Source organism: Struthio camelus, chromosome 8, assembly GCF_040807025.1.
Source record: "Struthio camelus isolate bStrCam1 chromosome 8, bStrCam1.hap1, whole genome shotgun sequence".
Lineage (NCBI taxonomy): Eukaryota > Metazoa > Chordata > Aves > Struthioniformes > Struthionidae > Struthio > Struthio camelus.
In genome coordinates this window covers 28084945-28112651 of record NC_090949.1, presented here as the reverse complement: position 1 = coordinate 28112651, position 27707 = coordinate 28084945, and the positions used below count along the sequence as shown (strand labels likewise).

At 49.8% G+C, this 27707-nt stretch overlaps 2 protein-coding genes across 4 annotated transcripts; both read left to right on the top strand.

The window, feature by feature from the left end:
- Window positions 1-98: 98 nt before the first annotated feature.
- On the top strand, window positions 99-11312 carry LOC104143613 (fatty-acid amide hydrolase 1). Its single transcript, XM_009674203.2, has 15 exons — window positions 99-706; window positions 1924-2037; window positions 2765-2908; window positions 3648-3781; window positions 4910-5116; window positions 5560-5600; window positions 6386-6510; window positions 6749-6874; window positions 7272-7369; window positions 7967-8066; window positions 8368-8408; window positions 9103-9142; window positions 10228-10336; window positions 10732-10877; window positions 10972-11312. The coding sequence occupies exons 1-15, from the start codon at window positions 512-514 to the stop codon at window positions 11098-11100; spliced, it is 1749 nt and encodes a 582-aa protein (XP_009672498.2). The 5' UTR covers window positions 99-511; the 3' UTR covers window positions 11101-11312.
- A 1338-nt stretch (window positions 11313-12650) lies between these two features.
- LOC104143614 (vitamin D3 hydroxylase-associated protein) lies at window positions 12651-27571 on the top strand. Of its 3 annotated transcripts, XM_068953029.1 has the most exons (16): window positions 12651-12721; window positions 13903-14418; window positions 15792-15905; window positions 16261-16404; window positions 16806-16939; window positions 17318-17524; window positions 18090-18130; window positions 18773-18897; window positions 19695-19820; window positions 20905-21002; window positions 22308-22407; window positions 22891-22934; window positions 23620-23659; window positions 25845-25953; window positions 26805-26950; window positions 27264-27570. In XM_068953029.1, the coding sequence occupies exons 2-16, from the start codon at window positions 14209-14211 to the stop codon at window positions 27390-27392; spliced, it is 1767 nt and encodes a 588-aa protein (XP_068809130.1). In that variant the 5' UTR covers window positions 12651-12721; window positions 13903-14208; the 3' UTR covers window positions 27393-27570. The 3 variants fall into 3 exon arrangements, with proteins under 3 accessions (XP_068809130.1, XP_068809131.1, XP_068809132.1); XM_068953030.1 differs by lacking the exon at window positions 12651-12721 and having other exon boundaries at window positions 13828-14418; window positions 27264-27571; XM_068953031.1 differs by lacking the exons at window positions 12651-12721; window positions 15792-15905 and having other exon boundaries at window positions 13848-14418; window positions 27264-27571.
- The last annotated feature ends 136 nt before the right edge of the window (window positions 27572-27707 follow it).

The window sequence follows — 27707 nt, the reverse complement described above, 5'->3', positions numbered from 1 at the left end:
ATAATTTTTTTCTCCCTCACAGCTGCCTGGATTCAGGAAACACGCAGGAGCTGCGTATTTTCGGGAACCTTCTCTGCTCTTCCGATATGGCCAAGGCCATCCCCGGAGAGCACTGGCTGCAAAATCGCAGGGAGGAGCGTAGACAGACACACACACTCCCGGGATCAAAGCCTCATTTGGGGAATTGCAAAATAAACCTCATCAGACAGACACCACCCAGCAGCGTAGAGGGAGGGGTGACTTTTTATCCAGCAGCATTCCTGCTCCGAAACCATCTCCTCTCTGCCTGCGCTGGCACTGGCTGCGCCTGCGAAGCTGCAAACCAGCTAACTCGCTTCGCGGCGAGTCCAGCCCTTTCCTGCGTGCAGATCCCTCCCAGGTTTTGCCTGCCTCTTCCCCTGCTCCCCATCTGCTGCAAAGTGGCCTTGGATCAGGCCGAGAAAGTCTCTGCTGGGCGCCGAGGTGCTGCGCGAGGAGAGGGGACGCCCGTCTCCGGGTGGCGGTCGCGGTCATGATCCCGCTCCCCATCGTGCGGGTGCCTCTGTCCTTCCTGCCCACGCTGCTCTGCTGCTCGGCCGCCAGCCTCCTGCTGCTGCTGCGATGGCGACGGCGAAAGGGGCTCTGGAGGAAGGTGAAGGAGGCTCGGCAGAGGCACGACCGGGGCTTGGCGCAGATGGAGAAGGTTGCGCTGGGCTTTCGGAAGCAGGTGGGTGCAATGATCTCCGTGAGGGGAGGCTGTCCAGGGGTAAATCACCTCTCCGCCCACCCTGCATAAGCTCATCAGCTGGCCCCAAATGGCCCTTTTCCTATGAGTGTGCAGGGGGTGGAGGGTGCAGAGCCCCTCTTGCAGGCAGTGGGTTTGGGCTGTGCAGGGGTGATTGCTGGGCGGGTGGGAGGCCAGGCTGTTTTTCTGGAGCTTGCAGCGGTGTTGGAGGTTTGCCTGGGAGTGAGACTGGGTTCTGACTTATTTGTAAGGGCTTGCCTCCTAATCAGGGGGGATTTTCTTCCAAAACCTGTGTGTCCCTGCACCTCCCCAAGCAGAGGGGGGCGATGGGCAGCAGAGCAGGTGTTAGCAAAAAATAACTCGGTGCAAGAAGAGGAAAAAATTCCCCCCTCTCATTTGAAAGCGCTGTTAGTGCTCCCTGGCTGGGGCTCTTCTGCCCTGGTGAACTGTTTGGCCTGGCTGATAAGGAGGTGGCAGGAAGAGGCGAGAAGGAGTACTTAGCAGGCTGGGGCCAAAGTGCAGCTGTGCAGCCTGGGAACTGTGCCTGTAGGGCGGAGGCGACAGCGCGGAGGCAGGGAGCTGCTTGTATCCAGCTGGGTTGTTCGTACATCCAGCTCGCGTGTGCCTCTTCCCTCAGGCAGGCTGCGGTCTCTTCAAACTGCCTGACCCCTGGTTTGAGCGAACTCGCTCAGGCTCGGAGCCCAGCTTGGGGAATGAGGCTTTCTCGTGTTTAGAAGGCAGCAGGGAAATCTCTGCTGTGGCTCTTCCTAGGCCACCGTGGTGATAGCAGGAGAAGAGCTGGACCAGGGCCAAATTCATTCCTGGCTGGAGCAACATTTACAAACACAGGGCCAATACACCCTGCCACTCAGCAGGGAAAACTGTGTTGAGCAGAGCTCCCAGGCTCAGCTGTGACCTGTCTGAACAAGGTTTTACGAAGAGTTTCTCCTGAACAGCAGGTGTGGGGTAAGATCCCTCTGTCTGGGAGTTCACAAACCTTGGATATGTACTGCGGGTTTTCTCCCATACTCACCAGGAGCAGGGCTGCAGTCTTGAGGCAAGCATTGGGTTAGGATCATTTGGCCCCTGAATGGCAGATATTTTTAGGATGGGCTGCTGTGGGCACCAAGGGGAGAGGCAGCGCTCTTGGCCACCAGCTGAAGCAGGGATGGGTCCAGCCTGACCAATCTTTCCCATAGCATCCCTCTGTGGACACGGTCTCCATCCTCTCTTTGCCCTTGCCGGAGCTCTCTAAGAAACTCCACGATGGATCTCTCCCTCCGGAGCAGGTCTTCTATGCCTACGTGGGCAAGGTGAGGAGCGTGGGTGCTGGGGCGGGATCTCGCCAGAGCTGGCACTGGCTCTGCTGGGAGAAGCCCAGTAGGAGGGCACTGCCTGGTTCAGACGCTGCTGAGCTGCCACTGCGGGCTGTGTAGCGCTGGCTCCTTCAGCACGTTTCTGCGAGCTAAGGAGAGCTGGGTGTCTGCCTGCCACAGCTCTGGTCTTGGCTTGGAGGAAAGTGGGGACAGCAAGCACAGCATCTGGGAAGCCCATACGTATTTGGGGGCAGGTATAAGCTATACCTTATAAGCTATATTCATTAAGTTGCTGGGTGCTGGTGTGTCTCCCCTCCCCTCCATGCTTAAGTGCATTGGAAAACCTCAAAGACTCAGTGTTCGTTTTCATTCTCTAATTTTGCCAAAATGCCCTACTCTGTCCTGGGTTTACACTTTGGAGATTACTATTTTATGCAACAGCAGAAGCATAATCAGGGGAACAGCCTTTTGTATCCTGCTGGGCTGAGCATCCATCAGGACACATCCATTTGTACCAGTTGACACTGTGCCCCCTTGCATCCAGAAAGTGTTTTGGAGTTTGGTGTGAAAACGTCTTGTAAAGGGGCACAAAGGGCTGTCCTGATATAAACCTGCCCAAATGGAGACATGGGAAAAGGGAAAGAGGCAGGTGCCCTTTTCAAAACAGTGGTTATGCCATGCCGCGGGCTGCGTCTCACCCGTGGGCCTTTCTGGTTTCCCCCAGGCCCTGCAAGTCACCAGAGAGACCAACTGCATCACGGACTACCTGTGGGAAAGTGAGACCCAGATCCAGCAAGCAGCGCGGCCAGAGCAGCCAGGTTTGCTCTACGGGGTGCCCGTCAGCATCAAGGACTCCATCAACTGCCAGGTACCGCCAGTGCCGCTTGTCCCAAGGTCCCCGCAGTTTTGGGTTGGGGGGAAGGGGGTGAAAGGTTCAACCTCCACGTCCGGCTGCACCGCAGCTCTTGCTCTAGTGGACTTGGGATGCCCCTGCCCTCCTGGGTGACGGCATTTGCTGCCTGTCTCCCACAGGAGAAGTGGAGTGAATGGAGAAGGCTCATCAGATTTATTACAAATGCACTATGTGTGCGTGCTGGATGGGTGTCCTCACCAGCTGCTCATGAACTGCTGGTCACAGGTCAATGCCGTGATTTATTTAGGTATTTCCTCTGCTCCAGAATATCCTGCCAGTCCATGGCAGGGTGGGGAGGGCAGGTGCCGTCTGCGGCTCAGCTGGTAGTGTGGTTCCTGAGTGCCGTCCTTCCCGTGACAGCTGTGCTGGAGCCCCGTGACCCCTTTTCCTGAGCAGAGAAAGGGGAGGAAACAGGAGGTCAGCAAGGGAGTGAGAAAAGCCATTTTGAAAGGAGCTTGCTAGCACTTACATCTCCCCTGGGGCCTCGGTCTGCCTGTCATCCGTGTGATGTCCCTACACAAAGCAGGGGGAGCGATTGTGGAGGTTCATGCACACACCTCTATAAATAACACCATGTATCATGTAAGCAGGTGCTTTCGGGTGCTTAAAAGGCCTTCTGCATTTATATAAAAACCACACAGTTGAGGAAAACTGCAAACCTCCATTTGGAAACCTTATTGTTCTCTGTTCCCAGGGCTATGACTCCACAGTAGGGTTTGTAAGTAACCTCAATAACCCTGCGGCAGAGGACAGCGTGCTGGTGCAGGTGCTGAAGAGGCAGGGGGCAGTTCCCTTTGTGAAAACCAACGTTCCCCAGTCCCTCATCAGGTGCGTGGAGAGCCGCTGCCCTCTGCTCCGTTCCCTCGCGGTGGTGGGATTCCTTACTCCCTGGTCTTACGTGAGGGTTTCTATCAATTATAGTCTAATTCTGATTTCCCCTTTCCTTCTAAATGATGACACCCATTTCCTCCTCCTTACTCTAAGTTTTAAAGCTACTCAGAATTGGAATTAATTCCAATTGTAAATGAAATAAAGAAATAAAAGAGGGGAAGAAGAGAAGAGAAATCTGACCACCTTTCCTGTGCTGGGTGTTTTTAAACTATTTTTCATCTAACTAAACCCTCAGAGGCAGTTCTGTTAACTGTACAATGCAAATGCACTTTCGTGGGGGGGAAGCTAGTTGGCTACCTAAGCTGACAACCTTAAATTAACACCAAAGCTCCTGATGTGGCTGGCAAGACCACTCTCAATGTCATTGGCAAGGATGAAGTCAGGTGTGCTTTTCTGGACAGCCGCCCTGCTAACATCCAGGTGTCCTGCCAAGTGAAGTCTGGAAAAGCTCCTCTGTGGCTGACTATCGCTCAGCCTCTACGCACTGCCTTCCTTAGTGGTTTTTTTTTTTTTTTTTGCAATGACTGGCCATGATTTCTTTTTTTTAAAAATAAAAATAAAGCCGGACGAAGGGCCTGCCTCAGGGATTATCAGGTTTTACAGCGGTTCCTGGGGGAGCCCGGTGTTTGAGTATCACTGCAGATTGCATTCAGCCTGTTCCCAAACAGGGGCTTGTGCTCTGCCATCCCTCATGCCATAGGAGGGCCCGGACCTGCACTGGCAGGCTGTTTCAGATGGCCAGTGGCCCTCAGGACCACCTGAAGGGGGAGTCTTCCCAAGAGGTTTGATGCATTTGTGCTGCCAGAAGGTCTGTCTCCTTGGTCTGGGGATGACTTGACATTAAATTAGTTGACAGTGAATTCAAGTCCTTGGACCTCCATAAAAATGCTGGTCTTCTCAGGAGCTTTTGGAAGCTCTCTAGGCCTAAGGGAAGTCTTTGTAACAACATTGCCTAATTATAGAGGCTTTTAAAGCCATCCTGTGGGCTGGGTCTTTTTGATGTGACCTTCCACATCAACAAGTATCTACAGTTCTCTCGTCTGTGCTCTCTCTCTCTCGCTCTAGCTATGACTGCGAGAACTTAATCTTTGGCCAGACATTCAGTCCTCTGCTCTACACCAGAACCCCTGGAGGCTCCTCTGGTGGAGAAGGGGCACTCATAGGAGCAGGTGGATCCATCTTGGGCTTCGGGACAGATCTTGGAGGGAGTCTGCGTTTGCCCGCTGCCTTCTGTGGGATCTGTGCACTCAAACCCACCGGGAACAGACTCAGGTACTGCAAGTAATGCAGCTGTCCAGGTGAGACCCACCCTGCCACCCCACTGACTGCTATGTCAGGATGCTCCTGCTTCCCTCGGCGAAGGCAACTGAGCAGGGCTCGCTTCTCCCCCCTGCCCAGACATTTCTTGGGGCTTGTACGGAGGGAAACACTGTTCCAAAACAGGAATGTTCCCCTAGAACAGAGACAGGGGAGACTTTTCTGCCCTTGTGTTAAGGGGCGGGGGCGGGGGGGGGGGGGGAAGGTCATTCTTGACTGACAAGGCATAAATCATTCTGGCCTAGATTGGGTCCCTCTCTCTTGGGCTTCCTCTCAGCTCTTCCTTGGCTGACCTCTGCATTCCCTAAGGAAGGGCAGTGCTTTCACTAGCAGTTGCTAATGCTTGAAGACTTTCCTCTTCTGAAAATTGTTGTATGTTGTGTGCCTTTATTTCACAGCAAGAAAGGAATCATTTCTGGTATCGCTGGGCAGAAGTCAGGTAGGAATTGATGATTGCCCTCCAGGGAGGGGAGTAGGGCAGGGATGGGAAGGACTCTCAGCTGGCTATGGCAGACCTTCTCCAACACATTCAGAGAGGGAAGGTTTCCTTCCAGGGACTATCTCCAAAAGCCAGCCCCATGTGGCATCCTGCAGCTGATTCGAGGCAGCCAAGTCAGTCCCTGAGAGACTTGCACCCCCTGGACGTCGATAGGGACAGTTGTACAGTGCCTGAGACGTGCCCTAGGAACAGGCAGGGTGTTCTGCTGTAGTCGCACTTGGCTGAACTGAATAGCTATGGCCAGAAGGCCCAAACACCCCTGTTTTCCTGGAGCATGCATGGTTCTAGCTTGGGCTATGGGCCAGCTGAAGGACCCTTTTTCCCCTGAGCCTGTCTGGTCAGAAACTAGAAGTCTCTGGGCAAGATGTCTGGGTACATATCAGTGGATCCAGGTCCACAGCCGTCACAGTAAGAGCTTGTGGAAGAAGTAGTAGAGCTTTGGCAAGGACACAAGCCACCATGCCCGCAGGTCAGGATGTCGTGGTCTCTGAGTGGGGCAGGCTGCATCCTGCTTCCCACTGCTTCGGCAAACCATAGGCCTGTTGGTGGGAAGGCCCGTGTGTGTGTCCCCAACCCAGTCCTCAAAGAGGAGCTGTTGCCAATGCAAAAATTGGGTCAAAATGATGCCAAGGGGCCCTGCTTTTGGATGACATCACCTGTGCAAGCTGTACACCCCCTTGAAAGACTCCCCCTAACCATGAATGCTCTTTCCTGGTCTCCTCCAGTGGTTGCAGCAGTGGGGCCGATGGCAAAAGACGTGGAGAGCCTGGCGCTGAGTATGCGGGCACTGCTGTGCGAGGACATGTTCAGCCTGGACAGCACAGTGCCCCCTCTTCCCTTCAAGGAAGAGGTAAAGGATTCTAGGCAGGGAGGATGAGCTCAGACAAGAGCTGCCTTTGCTTAGTCTCAAAATGCCAGTGGCTCACAGGAGCCCTCTGGTACCATTCCAGCCTGTTGCATGCTGCAGGTGGGCGCGTGGGTGAGAAGAGATATTTACTGCTTTCCAGCCTCACCCTGTGGCACGGGTGTACTGCTGGCTCCTGACATTGCTGGCATCCTTCCAGCTGGACCTCTCTCTTGTTCTGCAGGTGTATTCTAGCACGCGGCCGCTCCGCATAGGCTACTATGAAACAGATTTCTTCACCATGCCAAGCCCTGCCATGAGACGTGCGGTTCGGGAGACAAAGCAACTTTTGGAGGATGCTGGTCACACGGTAGGATGTTACATTAACCCCTGGCCCAAAGATTGGGAGTGAAGTGGAGACTGCATATTCGTGCTCTTTGTCACCCGCTACAGGGTTTTAGAATTTACCCCCCCCCCCCCCCCCCCCGCCCTTGGAGACTCTCTGGGCATTGGGCAGCCAAGCCCATCCCGTATCTTTTGAATCATCAATTATTGCTTGAAGGGAAAGCTGCATTTTTAGTGGCAGGGATGGTTGTGATAGGGGGATCTGGTGGCCTCAGACACTGGAGCCTCTCCTGAGGGCTCTTGTCAAGAAATCCTCGGTCCTGGCTGAAAGGAGCCCAGCTCGGGGTGTTGAGAAGCCCAATGACTTTTCCCACGCGGTTGTTGTGTCTACGCCACCGACTCCTCTTCTGTTGTCCTTTCAGCTGGTGCCCTTCAAAGTCGATAACATCAACTACTTCATTTTTAACTTATGTATGAGAGGACTGTTTGCAGATGGAGGTGCCTCGTTTTTGAAGAAATTGTAAGTATAGCCTGGAACAGCTTGGTGTGATTGGTGCCTTTCTATGAAAATCCTCCCTTGTGGAGTCTGGGTTTCTCAAACTATGAATTAGATTTAGGTCTAAACCTAAATCACCTGGTCAGGTGACAAAGGGAAATAGGTCTGTTCTTTATCTGGGTGCTGGATGTGGAAGAGGTAGAGCTCGGTTTGGTTCCTGACTTGGCTGCAGATGTCCTACGTGAATTGTTTAACCTTGCTGTGCCTCATTTCCCCACTTCAGGGTGTCTGAGGCCAGTGTCTGGATACAGGAAGCAGATCCACTGGAAATATATAGTGTCTGATACCCATTGAGATTTACAGGGGAGTTTGCAGAAAAGCATTTCAGCTACACCTTCGAACTGTTTGGGAGCATTACCAGCATGTGACAGATTAAAGCGAGTCAGATGCTGATATCCTATAAATGTGCAAATACCATGGGAATTTGGAACCCAAAGGAAAGGAGAAAACTTCTTTTGTCACCGAAATACACTATTCGGGGGGGGGGGGTGGCCTTGCAAAAGCTGATCTACGGTAATTGCTTCCTAATGCTGCTCAGCTAAACACCACCTTCCCTTTCAGCAAAGGAGAACTGGAAGAAAAGAGCATGAGGCTGTTCTTATGGTTGTCGAGGACACCAGACTGGCTAAAAACTCTCCTGTCCTGGATTACCAAACCCTTTGTAAGATCTGTTTCTTTCTAGTATAGATGGAATCTAGCAATAGATGGTGAATAACTTGTTTCCCATTGGAATGAGGCTTTACCGTGGGGAAGGCTCCAGGCTTTGTTTCCTGGCTGTGTTTAGACATACCTCCTTCAAACTGGAGTGATGCCATTTCTGCTCCCCCTGTACTCATTTTGAGGAAAATCCACAAGTCCTGCCTGAGCACTGAGTCAACAGCTTGCATTTGAGCTAGAGCTGTCTAGGAGGACAAGGCTGTGATTAACGTAAGTTCTTTTCTTTATGACTTTCTCCTTCTCAGATGCCTCGATTGTCAGGTGTCATAAGAAGCATGAGAGTAAAGTGAGTAAATCTAAGCCTAAGCAAGTGTGTAAAGATTTGAGTTTCTCTTCTGGATTTAAAAATTAGACACCAGTGTTTTCTACATTAGGCGTACGCCACAAGCATGTGCATCTGAGAAAATATAACGCAATGGTGGGAGCAAACTGAGAGCAGTTTATGCCAATGCCATAACTATGCAGGGTTTGACAAACTGTTCTAGTACTGAGGATGGTAATGAGGACAGGGGCTCACAGACTTTTCCTTATGAATTAGATGAAGCTTGCAGGCATGACATATGCTGTTAACTTCACTCCTGGCTGATGCATCCATCATACTATGTAGTTGGGGCCACGTAAGGCAGAATGAAAGGCAAATGCATAGGAATGGAGGCTTGCCCTTGCCTGCTGTGATGCCAGTGTTGAGCTGCCAGTGGCAAGAAAGCACTCAATTTCCATAGCTGAGAGGCTGTACTTTGTGCTGTGCCTCCAAGACTGTCCCTGCATCAGAGGATCAGTCTATCTCATCCAGCCTGGCCTTTGAGAAGAAAAGTCCCAGTCTTGTAAGGCGGTGCTTGTTCCCCTAAAGGCACTTGCATTTCTTGGATGCAGAACAGTCAGCGGAAGATGCTCTGGCAGTTCAGTGGGAGGGCTGAAAGGGACTGCAGCTAGCTGATAAATAGGGTATAAGAACTTAAATGCTTTGCTTCCATTTCCAGCACAGTGGAAGACCTCTGGAGTCTTCACCATGAGATTGAGGTAAAGCATCACTATTTGAGGTGTTGGATGTTTCTTTTGTTCTTTATCTCTTTGGGAAGAGGTGGATTCAATGCCCACCAGGGTTAGGAGACTATCAAGTCACCATCAGCCTGAGACTCTAAACGGTTTTAAGGTGAAACATGCCAGTCTAGTAGATCTTCATTTATTTGCACCTTAAATATAATAAAATCAGCATCTGCATCTTGTAAGCTGCTGATATTTTGGTAGGGACAACTAGAGATCCCAGGGCAGAGCAGGTCCCAGTGCACGAGACGCTGCACAAATGTGTGGTAAGAGCTGCTGCTTCTCTCCAACACCATGCAGTCTAAAGAGACCAGGTGAGCAGTGAGAGGAGGGACTGGTTTGCCTAAAGTCACCCAGCAGATTAGTGGCTGAGGAGCTGAGGTGTCCCTAGGCCCATCCTCATGGATCACACTTGCTCCTGTAAGGCTATGACTTCTGCCCTGTACAAGTCGGTGTGCGGCCTTCAAAAGCAATGGAGTCCCAAGAGCTTTCTTCCCCGCCCTGGCTGGTCCCATGCATCCTGCCTGATCTCAGCTCTGTTGCTTTGTTCCAGGGACACAGCAGGATCTGAGCAACTTGCCTTCTAACAGAAAACATAGCAAGTTAAAGAGATGGTATGAGGCTCTGCCTTCTTAAAGGTAGACATATAACCAGTTTTTTCCAAGTGGAATCACACAGAAATGGCTTCATTTTCCCTAGGTAGGAACATCTGTCATTCCTGAACTGATCTCACTTGGATTTGCAAGCTCTCAGCACACTTAAAATTAGGGCCACACTTAAAACACATTTCTTATCTTGAATCAGTGCTTAACTTTTGATCTTTTTGCCTTTCCAGTTTTAGCAGGTGTGAGGGTGCTTTCATTGCAGGGAGGGCTGCTAGCTGAGCAGCAAAGTATTGCTGGATTTTTATCAGGCTCAGGCCTGATGTGGCTTGCCCCAGAACTGATAGATACTCCTTGGGAAGGGCTGGGAGCCAGGCTGGGAGCTCAAGGAGAGCTTTCAGCTGGCAGCTGGGTGGCAGCGCCTCTGCCCCACTGACCAGCAGTGCTTTTGCTCCTCAGGAGTCTCGCAACAAGTTCATCACCCAGTGGAAAAAGCTGAATCTAGACGTCATGCTTTGCCCTGTGCTGGGTCCTGCTCTTCCTATCGGCTACCCCGGGAAGCTTTCAGGTAGGACTGCCTGTGGGGGTAGGAATAGTCAGCCTTAATCCTTTACCTCCAGTGTCCCCCTGCTGCTGTACTTGCACTGGTTTGCATGGGAAATATTGCCCTTCGCTCCTAGCTTCTCCAAGGCACCGGTTAGTAGTGGGGAGAGCTCAACTCTTGGGGCTGCTGACAGTCCAGCCTCTTGGCTGAGCCCCACAAAAATCACCCTGGTGCATAAGGGAGCGAAGGGGTAAGAGCTTCCCACAGCCCCTGACTTTTCAGTGCATATGACCTGTTAACTAGAAATGGCTTTGGGGGTTTGCCATAACTCATGTGCCACGGGAGCCTTCGCACGCGGAGCAGGGTGGAGCTTTTCCCCATGATACACTGCTGCTGCGAGCTCGCCCTTTCTCCCGCAGTGGCAGTCAGTTACACCATCCTGTATAACTGCTTGGACTTCCCCGCCGGGGTGGTCCCTGTCACTACTGTGACAGATGAGGATGAGGAGGAGCTGAAGGGCTACAAAGGGCACTTCCAGGACTGGTGGGACTGGACCCTGGCGAAGGTGAGTACCGCCAGGTCCCCGAGGGACGGGGGGCATCCCTGGCTCATCCCATGGACGTTCTCCCTGCCCTCACCCCGCTCTGTTTCTGCGGCAGGGCTTTCGCGGCAGCGTGGGGCTGCCCGTGGCCGTCCAGTGCGTGGCGTTGCCGTGGCAGGAGGAGCTGTGCCTCCGGCTCATGAGGGAAGTGGAGAGGCTCGCCCAAGAGAAACACAAACTCTTCTGAGAGCGGCATCCGAGTGGCACCTACCAGCGCTAACGGCAGCACAAGCCATTGTTTCACTTAACTAGCTCACAGGACTCTTTCCCACCGGTGAGGCTGCACTGATAGCTGGACTGGTTGCTCACTTTGGGGCACAAGGGAAAACTGAGGCATTCTCCACTTGGGTGCAGTTTTCACAATGATTGTCCTAATACAATCTTTTTCATTATTGAAAAGAGTCTGTTATTTCGGGGGGGAGGGTGGGTGGGTATTCGTGTTTTGGGCGGGAATTAAGTAATCCTCTCAGCATCCTCAGAAGTGCAAGAACATGATCTTATAAATGGGCAAAGTGAGGCACAAAGTGGCTTTGTCCTGGCAGCTCAGTTGCTCAGACTCCTACTCACAGCGCCATAGGAAAAGAGGTGCACCCTGAGCACTGCTCCGTGGGGAGCCACAGACCAGCAATCGGAGATCAAAACTGCAGCCTCTGGTCAGCAGCGGGGAGCTGGGAAGCCTCCCACAGCACGGAGCTGCTGGCACCCACCTGCCAGCCGGGCAGGCGTGCAGGAGCATTCGGGGGAAATGCCCAGAGCGGTTATTACCTCCTCGGTCTGAACAAACACCTCTTCTTTTCCCCCCAGCAGATGTATAAACTGGTTCAGCCCACTGCATTGCACGTGTAACCAGTGTGCCAGGGTCAGGCGTCCCGTAGGATGCTCAGTCCTCCTCCGTTTGGTGGAGGGAGCCAGGCCAGGTTTTCCGGCTGGGTTTTCCAGCCTCTGGCAGGAGCTGACCCCAGAGCTGGCAGCTCAGGGTTGGCACTGCTCCGGCTTTCCCAGAGTGCCAGGGAAAGGGACTGAGCCCAGCTCCAGCTGCAGAACAGAGTGGCAGATGGCCAGCCAGCAGGGCTTGTGGCCCAACAAATGTTTCCTCCTCTTCACAGCTCAGCAGTTTTTTTCCCAAAGAAGCAGTGTCGCAAACAGATTATAACAGAGCTCTGACAGGAAAACTTTTTGTTTGTTTATTTACTGTCATTAAACCAGATTCATGCAAAAGCATGGGGTCTCTTCAAGGACTGGCCAGAGAGGTTTATCCTACCCATTCTTTATCAGCAGGCTTTAAAAAAAGGAGAGAGAAAAGGATCTGCAGGCAGCCCAGGACCGAACACTGTGTAAAGACAAACTTGCAAAGAGCTGTCTTTTGCCAGAGAGATTTTCCCACAGCACAATTGCAGGGCATCACTGTCCACCCAAAAAATGCTAGAGGGTGTTGTACCTCTCTGTTTGCATTTTAAAGTTACAGCTTGTAGGAGATTGTCCTCAGACAGGCAGCGCCACATGCTGGCCTGAGATGGCGGGGCACCAACCCAAGCAACACGCTCTCGAGCAGCCAAGCACTGTGTGGCCCTGCTGGTTTAACCAGTATCTGCCTTGTGTGGAGGTGGCAGGGTGCAAGAGTCCAAGGGACAGAGATGGCTTGTGGACCCAAGCCAGGTCACGCTCTGCTTGGGGACCCTGGGCGAAGGCCTCCAATGAGCTGCAGCAGCTGCCAAGGAGCAATGCACCGGAAAGGGCGAAGGCTGCTGTGCAGCTGCTGGGACATCAGACAGCAAAAACGGGCCCCAGTCCAGCATGGCCAGAGAGAGGTGGGTGAGTATGGTGGCATTGAAGCTGAAGGCCATCATGGGGCAATTAGGGTCATCTACACCAGGGCCACTGGCTCTCAGCTCCCCCACCGCCAGTGGGGAGAGGTTGGGACACCCATGTAAAGTGAGCTGTTTGGCAGTTTTCTCTCTCCATCCTGACCGAACGGGGAGGATCCTTCTCACCTTTCCCAGTCAGCAACCCGTTTTCTGCCAGGTCTTGCTTCTTCCCTGAGCTCTCTCCCTGCTGGCACAGGAATAATCACGCAGGATGTGTCCTTAACAGGTAAGGTAACATGATAGCAGCAGGAGCACTGGCTTTCAACCGCCAAACAAGATGTGTCCCTCAGAGAGCAATGATTACCCTGGCCAATGTCTCCTTGCAAGCTCTGCTGCTCCTCTTCCAGGAGCAGAGCCAGTATCTGCTGACAGACCTGCGTCATTGCAACTATACAAAGTATCTGGGCAGTTCATTGCCTCCAGGCAATGAACTTCCAGAGATATCCCCCACTGCTTCCTGTGGCTTTGCAGACCCTCAAGGTTTTAGAGGAGCTTAGTTTTCAGCCCATCTTCTCCACGCTGAGTCATGTGCTCCCCTGGGGCAGCCCTATGGCAGGGGAAACACCATGGCAAGAGTCAGCTTCTGCGGCATGCAAGACTGCGGGGTCCAGCTCTTTTGTCTTGTGCTGGTTGGAAGAGGGCTTGGAAACTGGAGAGCAGGTAGGGTCCATCAGAGGAATTTCCCAAGGCTGTTCATCACGTGATCTGGGTCACCAAGAAGGCATTTCAAAGGGGCTTGGCTTGAAAAATGATACAGCAGTTGTATTCTTTTGAAGGCATCTTCAGATGGTTCCTTCCAGGCCTTTCCAGAGTCAGCATGTTCTGCTTGTTCCCAATTTTTGTTCCATCCGTTTCGTTCTCCTGGCTTCTGAGCTCCCTCCTCTCCGACGGTGCAATTTCATTCCCTATACCTGGCCCCCTGGGGCAAACAGAACTACATTGTCCCCAGGCTCAGAGGGCTGCACGTGCTGTTGTCAGGGAGGGAGAGAAGACAGCTGATCACCTCTAGTTAATGGTCTTAGCTGCTAATTAATTATTGCTAGAGATGTAGGTGTGGTGGGAATAGCCCAGAACTGAGTTTTGCAAACATCCAGCTCTGTTAATCAGCTCTGTCCTCTATGTAGCCAGGTGAGGCAGCATTCAGTGGCTTGTGGAGACCTAGCCTTGGGGTCACCCCCTCCAAACCCAGTGTGATCAGAGCACACTGCTTGCAGCCCAACCTGCAACACTCCTCAAGGAGGCAGACGCTTTCAAATTCCACAGTCTAAAAAGTCAATTCCTGGACTTTGCTAACGCAACTCTGCTTCAGAGCTGATCTTGTACAGGAGAGAACTGAACAGTCGCTGCATTCACCAGCTCTCTCTAAGGAGAAGGTAAGAGCCCCAGGTATCTGTAGCTGGACCAGAACAGGAAGGACTAGGAGAGAAATCATGCCCCAAGAGCGACTGTGGCAGGTCCTAGATCCATCATGGGCAGATCCTCGCACCCTTTCAGCCCTGGTCGGCACTTCAGCTGCAGCCATTATGTTGCTGAAATGGCTGGGCCAAAGGCGGATCCAGCAGAAGATGGAAGAGGCGAGGAAGATGCGCGATCTGGCCTTGGAGCAAATGGAGAAGGCAGTCTGCAAGTTTAAAAAAGAGGTAATTTGGGCAAAAGTGTTGGGGGGGGGGAGGGGGAGGAATTGTATTTTGGGTGCCCCAACAAAGGCGGGAGTCCTGATCCACCATCCTTTGAATGGTGGTTTGGGCAATAGTGAGGATATGTGACATGCATGTGCCTTGGGTCAGCTCCAACTCTTTTTGAGGGTCACCACCCTCCTTTGTCAGGGAAAGCCCTGTAAAGGCAGGGTAAAGGAGATATTTCTTAATGACCTGTTGTGGGAGTCCTGAGGATGACTGATGAACTAGATTTTAGTACTCCCTGTATCGGGCCACCAACCCCAGAAAGTATTCCCAGACGTCCCTGCACCCTTGCATCTTCATCTTTGACTACCGCCAACGTTTTCCATTCCTGTCCCCTCACCTCTGCCCCTCTGTCAGGAGCTATCTATCCCAAAGTGCAGGGGGAGTTTTACACCCGTCCAACATCTGCACATTGTTGACCAAAGGCTGTTTCGTCCTGCCCACTCCCAGGTAAAGAATCACCTGTTTTTTAGTAGGTCATGTTCTTGGATTTGGGACTTGTCTTAAAACCAAAATAAGCACTTGTAGCTATTCTTGGGGGGGGGGGGGGGAGAGGGAGGGGAAGAAGGAGGTGTTGCAAACAGCCCAGACATCTTTTTTTCTCCTAAGTTAATGATAAATTTTGAAAACCTTCAGCTGGTTCAACGGCCTTTCAACACATTGTCTATTAATTACAAGGGGCTAAGGGCCTACAAGAAAGTAAACACAAACAGGCCACTCAAACCTCTTAAACGCTCACGCAACTCACTGGTCAAGATGTGTTTTTCTGCCTGTTTTGGTTCTCTTTTAGCAACCAAGGCTTTGCAGATTCTCTGTCAGCAAATTCCCTGCTCCAGTACATACTGTTCTGTGGCAAATCTGCATTTCTATAGCCAACATCCCTTAAAATGCTGCGTTCAAGAGTGTCCCTGGGCAAACGTTAGAACTGATTGAAAAACAAGAAACTGGCTTCATGGGAGATTCTGAAGCTATTTCCTTTTGCAGTATCAAAGTGCAATAATTTCCTAATTAATTTTGTTGGTGTGCTCTATACGTGGTACTTTTCTCCCTGAAATTGTGATCTGGCATGTTTATTTTTGGGATCATTTCTAATACCTTGAAAAAATAGTATTTCAGTGATGGGAAAGTAACCCTATTATAATTCTTTGGCATTCTTCAACAATGTTGCTAAAGAGAAGTAGGAATAAATCATCCTGTGATGTGAAAAATACCATTGTAGCGTATTCAAGGTGAGCCAGACTCTTGCCCGATGAAAACTGGATATTCACAACCTCAGTGCCAGCCTTTGCTGTCACTGTCTCCCCGTGCATCCAATTTTCTACCCTTTGCAGAACCCAGGTGCCCAGACTGTGCACATCCTCTCGCTGCCGATGGTGGAGCTGGTGGAGAAGCTGAAAGAGGGGTCCCTGTCCCTGGAGAGTGTCCTCTACTCCTACATGGACAAAGTGAGCGATACCTCCAGTGTGGGAGAGATGTTAAAGGGCTCTTCTGCACAAGCAGTGCCAGTTTTTCAAACTGAAAAAAGAGCCTGTTCGCTGGGAGAACTAGCAACGCTGGGATCACGATTTTTCAATACCTTAGTAGTTGAAGGGTGGCTTATGGGCTAATCAATAGGACAGAGATCCAGGGCAGAAAACTATTCCAGCAGGTAGCACTTAAGTCTATAGGCAAGATCTGAATAGTGAATGCTGGAGGATTGAGGAGAATAAATGTTCAGCTTGAAATTTCAATTTAAATGCTGTTGCGTCCCTTCTGTCCACCTATTTGTCTCACTGCTCTTCACTCTGTGTCTCTGGACAGGCTTTGGAGGTGACCCAGGAAGTGAACTGCGTGATAGATTTCATTCATGGCTGTGAGGATCAGCTCCAGAAACTGAAGAAGCAGAAGGAGAAGGGGCTGCTCTACGGCATTCCTGTCAGCATCAAGGACCACATTAACTGCAAGGTATGTCCTGGCTTCCCCTGCCCCTTCTCTGTCCTTGACCTGGGCTGGGAACAGGCCAGGACATCCAATCCTCTCCCCCTCTACAAGGGCCCCAAAGGGATTTGGGCTTGTTACTTTTCGCCTCATTGGGACTGGCCAAGAGTTCCCTCAGATAAGGACTTTCTGGACCAAACATCTGTAGGCTCAGCAAAGCCACCTTTCTTCTGAAGAAAATTTTGTCTTGGGAAATTTCTAACGTGCTCCAATCAGGTTTCCCCGGGGTAGTTGGGTTCTCTTCTGGCCATGAGAAAAGTTGGGTGGCAACTTCGTCACAGGAGGCATCAAGGCTTATGTCTCTTATTGCCGTAGCTCCAAACAGCACCTTCCCTGGTGCCTGAAGAGTTTTGTTTCCTGTCCCCAAGGGCCACATCTCCTCTGCCGGGATGGTGAAGTTTCTGGGCCAGGCAAAGGAAGAAGACAGTGTGGTCGTCCAGGTTCTAAAGAGCCAGGGAGCAATCCCCTTTGTGAAAACCAACATCCCGCAGACGATGATAAAGTAATCGCATGTTCCCCTTCATGAAAATACTATGCCATGTGACTCCTGTGACCTAAGAGGGTGGACCTGCATGCACAAACTCCCACCCTTGCCAAAACAAATCATGCACGTTAAGTTAATTTCTTCCTCATTTCAGCCTGAGTCCTTTCCTCCTTGTCTTTTCTACAGAATGCTAGAGAGACAAGACAAGGAATTATTTCTCCTGTATCTGATGCCCCTTCCTTTCTAAATCCAGTGGTCCCAACAAATCTATTTCATGCTGATCCTACCCTCCAGGATTAATTCCACACTCATCCCTATGTGACTGCTCAGTGCCCTGTATTTACAGTTTGCAGAGAGAGAAGTACTTAACTCACCGGCTAATCTTCCTCTCCCCAGCTATGACTGCAGCAACCTCATCTTCGGCCAGACACTGAACCCTCTCAACCACAAGAAGAGCCCTGGAGGCTCCTCCGGAGGGGAGGGAGCTCTGATCGCGGGGGGAGGCTCCATCCTGGGCATTGGCTCGGATATAGCTGGGAGCATCCGCCTACCATCCAGCTTCTGTGGGTTGTGTGGGCTCAAACCCACAGGCAACAGGATCAGGTACATCCCACCATCCGTCTGCTCCTTCATCCACTGTGCAGGCTGCAAAATGTCTCCCACAGTTCATCAAACTATGCGAGAGATATTAATGGTTTCGTCAGGGTTTATGTTACTACGCTAGCCTGCTTGCTTCCCTGTCATACCTAGGGCTAAGGACTCTATTTAAACAACACATGATTACCTCTAGCTGCTAACACAGCAAAGAGTAATTCAACCTATAATAGCCCTGGCCGTGACGCTGAAAGCAACTACTATAGGGTCATCTCCTCCTTAGATGTTTCTCAGCCCTTGCTTTGCTTGTAAGAGTTCTCTGTTTGTCAGAGCTGGTTTAATCCTGGATGAGGAATTACACCCACCCAGGGAAGGAGGTGATGACACCTTTCTCTAGCTCCTAGCAGCTTCCAGTCCATGAAAGTCTTTCTAGCTTAAAAAGTGCCAAGTCTTTGCAGGAACTTTCATTCTCCTAGATGTTGCCCAGGGGCGTATGGAAAGTCTGCAACTCAGCATGGCAACTTGCTGTACAACAAGAGCTGCTACTAATACACTTCTCTCATTATGTTCCTAGCAAGCTGGGTGTGGTTTCTGCTATCACAGGAATGAAATCAGGTAAGTCTATCCAGATAATATATTACTACTGTCAGACCTTCACTTCCTACATCTCCTTCCACTGCTGAGATGCCAGCAAAAGTACTTGCTCAGTTATGTGTCTCATGACCAGTTTAAGACAGAGATGATCTGTCTTAGACCAGATCGTGCCTTGTGGTATTACCTCTTTGCACCGTTTATTCTGTTCTTGATTGTGGTCGACATTAATTGAATTAGAACAGAATTGAAGCAAAATCCCTTTAAGCAATGCAATGAGTAGTACTGAGAAACATGCCCAAAGGCCTGGGATATTTCACTGAAGAAGCTTCAAAGAGACTGCTTGGTTTAGCTGCTGCCAGGTGATATTGCTGTTGGCAGGCGGGCTACAGTCCTTGCTCCCCTTAAGCAAGCCTCTGCTTGAGTTGTACCAGCAGAAGCCTGGCCCAGAAGGTCAGCCTCAGGAGGTGGTACCCTGTCTCCACTTTGGCATGCAGGTCTGGAGCATGTAGACCAATCCTCTGGGTCTCTTTGTTCACTTCCCTCACACACATTACACCATTCCCTGTTCCTCTTTCCTAATTTGACTGAAACTCAGCTCTGCTGGGTCTCTACCAGTGACTAGGGGCTCATCAGCCTGCAGTGATGGGATCTCTGTGCTTGCAGTGACCGGGATGCTGGGGCCGATGGCGAGGGACGTGGACAGCCTGGCCTTGTGCATGAAGGCGCTGCTCTGTGAGGAGATGTTCCGGCTGGACCCCGTTGTGCCCCCCATCCCCTTCAACGAGGAAGTAAGGCTGAGTTAGGGGCAATCCTATGCCTCCATTTCCCTACCAACAAAGTGGGATCTTAGGAGACTCCCATCTGGTTTCATGTCCCGACAATGAAAGACTCGGAGAGCAAACTTCCTTCTGAACTGAGGGCCCCCAGCATGAGCAACTGCAAGAAGCAGCTACACAGCAGGGTTGGCAGGCCTCTATCAGCTTGCCCTGATGAGACCTGACAGATACTGACCCCTTACCTTCCCCTTGTAGGCAACACTCAAAACAAGCTTGTTGGCTCTATCCTGGCCCAATCCCTAAAGGAGTTCATTTCTCCTGAGCAGAGAAGCTCACTGCTCACATCTTTAACCAAAGCTTGGTTTAGCAGTCATTGACCGAAGAAAACACTGGCCTTTGCCATTAGCTCTCTGCTACTGTCATCTGGTTGCTGATTTCTGGCTCAGGTCCTAGGACCCCAATCTTCCAGTTGTCCCTGATACTCAGACATACGGGCCAGTTGCTTGCACTACAGAAACAGGCCCCTGTACTCTGTCCACAGCCAGGCATCCCAGGCATATTATCTACACAGATGCTATCACACCTGCCATCTCAAAGTTGGGACATATTCACACGGGAAGGGGTGGCTTCAGAAAAATCATATCAAGGACCACTGCTGCAGACCCATGCCCTGGACATCGCTGCTGCTGCTTTCCACCAGCCCTATTGCTCCTGTTCCTTCTGCCCAGGAGTTCTCACTTGCTGCCTCCCTGAGCGTTGTCCTATCTGATGCATCTCTTATGTCCAAATGATGGCTCCTCTCCTCACAGGTTTACTCCAGTTCAAAGCCACTTCGGATTGGGTATTACGAAGGAGATGGCTACTTCCAGCCCTCACCCAGCATGAGACGGGCTGTCCAGCAGACCAGAAAGCTCCTCCAGGAGGCAGGACACACGGTGAGTTTTCATACCTGTGGTTGCCAGGAATTGTTGTTATTCTTCTCCCTATGAGGTTTGGACAAGTCACTTCCCATATCCACTTCCCCTGCCTGTAAACAGGGACTATCCTTCCTTTGCCCATCTGCTGTGAGGATCACACAAGGGAAGAAAAATGCAATAGTCTTTATTCCTGAGCAATCCCAGGAATTTATTCCAAAGCAATGCCTATTTTCTTAGTTTAGCAAACAGGAGAGTGACCTTCAGATATCTTCAAGTCACCCCTTTTCTAAAGCCCAGCATGGGGCACTTTTTTCTGTGCTGTCTGGTGTCCCCATAAGCATCAAACTCTCAATAGTTTCTGTGATCCCTCAGCCCCTGAGCCCAGTTTACACCTTTCTTGGTGGGCAAGTGGGAAGGGGACTGGAGCAGTTAACCCCCCAGGTGTCTCTTCTAAGCTAACTTACTCTGTAATCCCACTGAAGGCAATTTCTGTATGGGAACTGTTTCAGTGACAGGCATTAGTTAAAAATACTGGGTGTTTGGAGGTCTCTCAAGATTCTTCTTAAGAAATGGAGACATTTCTTGCACGAATATGCATTAATGTTTTGGGGCATGGAAAAGGGAAAGGCCATGGTCAGATGCTACCTAATCAGGGCCCTTTGAAAATGAGGCCTTGCAGGGCAGCACAGTCCCTGCTGTGAGAGCCCCACCTCTGACCTGCTCTGTGACCCTACATACGAGGAGCAGCAGGTTGGTGTCCACAGTCAGGGCAGCCAGCTGCATCTGGCATGTTGCTCAATAAATATGTGAGCTCCAGGGGAGCTTGAGGCAGAAGCCAATTGTGTGAGCTAATCAGAGGAGTCCTACCCAGTGCCCTGAGCTTGAGAAGGTGTTTAATGAGCCCCAGCAGTGGTAGATTGCAACCTCCCCAGCCTGTGTAGGGGTGGAGAACTGCTGGCACTGCTCTACAGCTGCGCTACTGCAGGTAAAAGGGCCTGAACTTTTCATCACTTCCCAGTTGCCTCACTAATGAGGCAGCAAGACTTACAGAAGTATCTACAAATCATTCATCTTTCTTGCCTCTTGCATGGTTTTCCTGCAGCTTGTTCCTTTTGCACCACCCAAGATTGACTACGTGGTAGATGAGCTGTTTACTAGAGGTCTTTTCTCAGATGGCACTGCTCACCTGGTGGATTGCTTGTGAGTAAATCCCATTTGCTTTGAGTGTGGGGCCTGGGACTTGCCACCGTATGGCCAGGGGACTGTATGCATCCAGAATTTTTATTCCCATGTATGCATACTGAGAGAGGCAGCAGAAGAGCAACTTCTAGAAGAATGAATTTAGCATGGACAGCAGTTAATTCACAAGACTAGTTCACAAACACAGGTAAGAAACTATGGGATACTATGTGTAAGCAGTGCTGTGGCAACTGGTTTTACGCGCATGGTTAGTCCAAAGCACATGGCAGACATCATGCGTTATTTTAACCTCCTTTGGAGGCTAAACAAATGTTCAAGCTGACTTACATTTACCATGGGCTAAGAGCATACACACAAAGAGCTGCTGCGGACTGGCTGATTTCCAGTAGATTGGTTGTATGTCTGTACCCAAAGTGTTATCTCTGAAGCACTGCAGCCCCACCGTCTATAAGAGCTTGGGAAACATCCTGAAAGCCAAGTAGAGTGACTGGCTCTAGCAGTCCTGTACCTCTCCCTCCATGGTTGCTAGTGGATGCAGAGTTAATCCATCTGTTTCATTTCTGGGTTATCTGCTATGGTCTGACCCTAACCCATCTGCATTTCAATGGCTTTGCAACATCCAAGCATTGCAAATGAGCCCCCAAGCTATGAACGGGGAGGATCTTAATGGCGGGGGGAAGCAGCACGTCTGTCCAGGTGTTGTAACTAGAGGGTGAAGCCAAAAGGAGCATTTGGAGAATGTCCTCCTGGCTCATCTTCTGGAAGCTGCTTGGGGGGGGGGCTAACTTGAACCAGGCTCTGGGCTTGACTCAGATGGAAAGGCCTGTGCTGGGATAGCACTTTTAATCAAATCAAGTACCGTCCCCTCAAGTGTCCCCCTGGCTTTCACCAGCTGCAGCAACCCTTCTGATCACAGATGTTGAAGGAAGCTGCAGAATGACATGGTCCGTGAGCTCTGTTAAGTGATTGCAGCAGAACTTTGAGATGAAACACGTCCAAGGTTGTCCATGTTCACTCTGTGTACGGACCCACCTCTGCAAAGCACTTCAGAGCCTTTACAGTGCTGATGATACTAGGAGTTGGAGTATTAATTTCTCTATAGCTTTTGCAGTGAGCACTTATGCCTGAGCAGGTAAACTCCATGTGAAGATTTCTTTTTCAGTGCTTTGGACTGAAGCCAGCAGACTTTGTCTCCTGGCAACTTCACCCTAAGGCAAACTCTGCTTGGGAAACAGTACTGCTATTGCAGTAGGTTTAAAACAGGTAGGCTTATCCTGACTACCCCTTTGCTCTATCACCTTCCAGCACAGGAGACATTGTGGATCCCAACCTGAAATCCCAGTTCAACACCTACAGGCTTCCTGTTCTGGTGAAAAGGATCTTGGCTATCATCTTGAAACCCATAGTAAGTGCGTGGACATCTCATCTGCATCATAGGAAATCTGCAAGATGGGATTCAAAATGAAATACAGATGTCCCTAAACCCAGGCTTAACCCATTGAGTGGCTTGACAGCCTTTTGTGGGAGTTTTGAATGGGGTGCCTAAACTATGATCCACTTTAATGAACTCATGAGCCATACAGCTCATCCAGCAATGGGCTCCACAGAGAATGGAGATCACTAGCAAGGATCTAAAGAGCATCCCCACATCCAGGAGATGCTCCCCAGAGCAAACAGCATGGTCTAGAGCCTTCTTTGCACGGGTAGTTGTGATAATAGGTATAAATCAATGTCAGAACGAAACCACTGTGTTGGAAACCATACCTTTTGTTCAGAGCCACTCCGGCTAGGACCAGAAGCATGCCCACAATGCAATCTCTTATTGTAGCCCACTGTTTCACCTGCACTGTTGTTGACTAATACCAAGTTTTTCTCTTCCCTCTGGAAGTATCCACGAATTGCTCGGGATCTCAACGCCCTCTGTGGAGTGGGGTAAGTAGCACTGAAGTCGCCCTAGAGAAAGGGGATGTACATGGACATGCCCACACAGGTTCTTGCAGGTAGATGTCAGCTCACTGTGCAAAGCCCAGTCACAGGGATGTGCAGCACAGGCTGAGCTTGCATGAAGATGTGCTGTCTCAACATCACCTGAGCTCAGTGTGGTGTTATCCAGGGTTATGTAGCCGGGGATTACCTTAAAATTGCAAGGATCCTCATGATAGCAGGGCTAGGATGTCTCCACGGAGCCCAGCACAGACTGAAATAGGCTAGTGTCCCTAGTGCCAAGTAGATTCTTGTACCATGTGCAGCATGTGCCATGTTAATGCAGATGTCTGTGCGTGCTTGCCTGAGTGGCACCTGCCACAGGCATCTCCCCCTTGTGAGAGAAACAAAGTCCAATAAGACTGGGAGAGAGCAGTTTACAAGACTTTGCCATGATTTTTGTCTAGGTGTAGGAGCAAATGGAAACATCATGGTATGTTTTTAGAGAAAGCTCTTTTCATGTACCTGTAGGCACAGGTGAGCCCTGCGGTCACCCATGCGATCACTTATGTGATACTATAGCTTGTTCCCCAGAAAAGTCATGAGCTTTCCAGAATAGTGGCCACATACACATTTTATTGATAGTTTTCTGTTGCCAAAGTCTCAGTGCTGATTAATTCTATCACCTTTCCAGGTCTGCCAAAAACCTCTGGAATCAGCATGCAGCAGTTGCGGTAATGTGATCTTTTTTTTTTCTCCTCACTAAATATAGTGAGAGATTTCTCAAGTCTTATATTGAATTTCTGAACAGCTGCTTTCTGCTCTGTGTTGAATTTGGTGCTGGAAATGGATCATGGGGAAATAAAGCAGCCGGGCTTTTGTCGCGCTTTGCAAAAAGTGATAAAACCTCAAGGCAATAGATGCTTGTCTGGCGGTCTCTATTTACTGGAGGATGGGAAAGTCAGATTATCCTCCGCCCTGCATTTTATAGGCAGAAATAGCATAAGAAAAGCCACTAAAGATGTGGTCTCTTCTTTTTTTTTTTTTTTTTTTTTTTTAATTCCCTCTCTTGGAGCAAATCCTTCACTTCAGACATTAGGTGCGATTGTTGCTTGCTAAGACTGTGACTGACCCTAGGACCCTATCAAGCAGAGACCCTAGGAGTCAAAAACTATGGCTGTGAACTCCTTGGCTTAGGTGGATTTTGTATGAATTCATTTGGGATGAGGAACATAGGAGAGGAAGCATCCTCCTGAGCAACTGAGTTCAGTGCTGTTCACAAACTGATCAGGTTCCTCTTTAAAACTAGTTGAGTTGTATGTTTGCATTTGTTTTTATTGGCCAGCCCTTTTTGTCCCTGCTCTGATGGTTAGAAACCTCCTTATTTCCAGTGCTATTTATTCACTTCCTCATTTATCCTCATTTTATTCTTGTCCTTGCGCCTACACAGCTCTTCTCCTCTCTGATATTTTCCACTGCCTCCCTCATCCTTGATCTATATATAGACAGCAATTGAATCCCCTTTCAGCTGGTATTTTGTAAGGCTAAAGTAGCTGAGCTGTTTTAGTGTCCTCCCACAAGGTAGGATCTGTGTTCCCTGGGACACCCTCGTAAAACCTTCCTGAGAATGAAGGTGCCCCTCTGGCTACGCCATGCAACCCCCATCAGTGTCAGTCACTCAATGGAAGTGTACGCTCATTTGCAGCAGCTCTGACATGCTGCAAATAGAGCATGCTTTTTTTATGAGAAAAAGCTCATAAACCAGGCTAGTCACTGGACTGATGGGAGTGTTTAGAATGAAAAGGTCTTGCGGTTTCTTTTGGGTGGAAATAGATTTTTTTTTTTTTCCCCCTCCTCCCAAAACCCTCAAAAATGCTGTTGGCCTCAGAGATATTTTGCAGTTCTTTTTCTTTATTTACATTTTGTATCTACTTCAAGCAAGAGCTGATCCCAAACTTTGGCTGGCTACTTGATTTTCCTTCAGAAAAATTAAGATTACCTGCGCTGATTATGTTTCCTGGAAACAATCTCTTTTGTTGAACTTTCAGCAAGGAGGATCTCAGACTGAGGATGGAATCAGATGAAGAATACCCTAGTGGTTAGACCTTTCATGGGAGATGTGGAAGACTTTCATATAAAAAACATGGGGTATGAGACAGTTGCACAGAATACGGGCTGGAACATGGGACAAACGTGTCCCAAAACAAGTGTAGGCTGCAAAGTTGGCCATACTCTAGTCCATCGATACTTACTTACTAAGACAAAGTGGAACAGCTCTTAAAGGATGGATTTGTTCATTGCTTGATGTTCAGCGAGGGTGTGGAAGACCAGAGTGCAAATCTAGATCTCTCTTGGATCTACAGTGCAAGCTTGTGCCTTCTAGCTCATGGTGGGAAGACCTCAGCACTTAACTGACTGTTTCTTGTGGCTTCTTTTTCGTACCTGTATCCTGGTGCAGAGTGAAAGGTTTTTTGATAAGATTTAGAATTCATGTTTTCTAGATCTCTCTACCCCACCCCCCCCCCCACCACCAAAAAAAAAAAAGTTTTTAGGAAATGGACTGTTTAGTCATCTGGAAATGATTCTTTGAATGACTGTTGATCTTCATTCAACCAAATTCAAGCACAAAACTATATGTAAAAGAAGATTGGGTTAATGCTCAAGAGAATCAACCCTCAGATGCCCGTCTAGCATCAACATTCTACGTCTGGACAGGACATGGTATTCTTCCAGGAAACCTAAGGGTAGAGGGAACAAAATCCATTGGCTCTTTCAAAACACAACTCGGCTTTGATTTGATTTTTCAGTTGCATCCAAGAGTTGTTGTTCCTCCTTTTTTTTTTTTCTATCCTGTAGGCATTGATCCACTGCTGCTGTCCAACAGACACTGTTTGTCATCTCGTCTGTCTTTCCCTCCAGGCTTACTGCACAGAATTCATTGCTAAATGGAGGAAGCTAGGACTGGATGTGATTCTTTGTCCTGTGCTGGGTCCAGCCTTTAACCATGGCTACGCTGGGAAGCTATTTGGTAATTTCTAGTGAGATGTCTCTGGATGCACATATGTGGTATTTGTGGGCAGAGCTGGAGCAAAATATTTTGGCCTCTTGGACATCCCTTGAACAATGTGCAGTTCCTAGCCTTTCCTCTGGGTGGAGAAAGCAAAGGAGAGATCTCTGGGTGGATCCTCTCATGCCCACGTTTCACCTGAGCTGCAGGTGTTTGAGTTATTATGGAGTATCAACCAGTCGCATATCTGTTCAGTCATTACTGGGTGACCTTCCCCTGGATTGTCCATCCTTCTCCCAGGAGCTACTCCTGTATCAGAGGGGTGGCAGACCTTAGCATGAAGGCCAGGCTCTTCTGAACATTGCCTTCCCACATTTCCTAGGATTTAGGCAACAGAGCCTTTCTGCTCTTTGCAGTCAATTGTAGAGAGGCGACTTGATAGCTTCTAGGAAACAGTCTGATTCCTTCATTTCTCTAGCAACAGCCCTTTCAGATTCAAAGTCCCCAGGATGGTGTCACTGAGCTGGAAAATTGGGTTATCTTGAAAACAGAGCCAGGATTTTTCCTTGGGGCAGGGGAGACATGGAGTCAGGCTCTGTCTGAACTAGATCAAGGACTTGTATCCCCCAGAACAGCTCTAACCTCCCCCTCACGGATAATGAAAGGCATGGGGCTCTCTCTGGTTTCAGCAGATGTATGGCCCTGAAACTTTCCTACCAGAAGTCCCATTAAAACTAGTGTGTTTTCATGGTTTCCTCAGGTTCAGCAGCTCCAGTCCACAATTCCTCAAGCCCAAATTGTCATCTGATAATCACTGCTGTCCCAGCACACTAAACCATGCCATATTGTATGTTCTGTGTGATCTTTTCCAGCTGCTACCTCCTATACCAATTTATACAACGTCTTAAACTTCCCTGCTGGGGTGGTGCCGGTCAGCACAGTCACGAGAGCCGACGAAGAAGAACTGAAGCATTACAGAGGGCACTACAGGGACCCTTGGGATAAGAGGCTGAAAGAGGTCAGCAGGGAAAGAGCTTAAGTCGTAGCAGAAGGCTCTAACTGGCATGTGGGTACCACTGACACATTGTCCCAAAGGCGCCTCTCCGTCTCCTGGTGAGAGAGGGAGTTTCTTTAACAATGAAGTTGCATACACCATGTTAGTACCCTGAATGAGGTGCAGCTAGACTGGTTTACAGCAACTAGAATTCTGCCCCCTCGTATGTCTGTCTTGGTCTCTCTTCTCTCTAATGTCAGGAGACTGCATTCCCTCATGTGGCTCCACAGGTGCTCTCACTCACACCACCACACTGACTTTTTTGTCGCTGCTGCAGGCTGTGGAAGGAGCTGTGGGGCTGCCCGTGGCTGTCCAGTGTGTGGCTTTGCCGTGGCAGGAGGAACTGTGCCTTCGGTTCATGAAGGAGGTAGAGACACTCACCCATGGCACGAGGAGAAATGTGTGATTTCTTGGGGACTGCCCTCACCATGAAGATGGCTTTTCGTTCCCCGCCCATCACTCCAACCTCTGTCTAACCTATGCACAGAGCAAGCTATAGGTTGTAGATAATGATCTGCAGACTCTCAACCACTGTTTCCCTAAACTGGCAATAAATGCTGTTTTAAAACAGTCAGCAAAATCTCATCTCAGTTGAAACAGTACTTATTTGTTAGGGTTAAATATGAGCCAAAGGTTCCTACCGAAAGTAATGAGAGTTAATGTTGGACCGAAGGAGTCCAATAGCTATAGTGTAATGGTGTAGGATCTGTTGAGTGACACA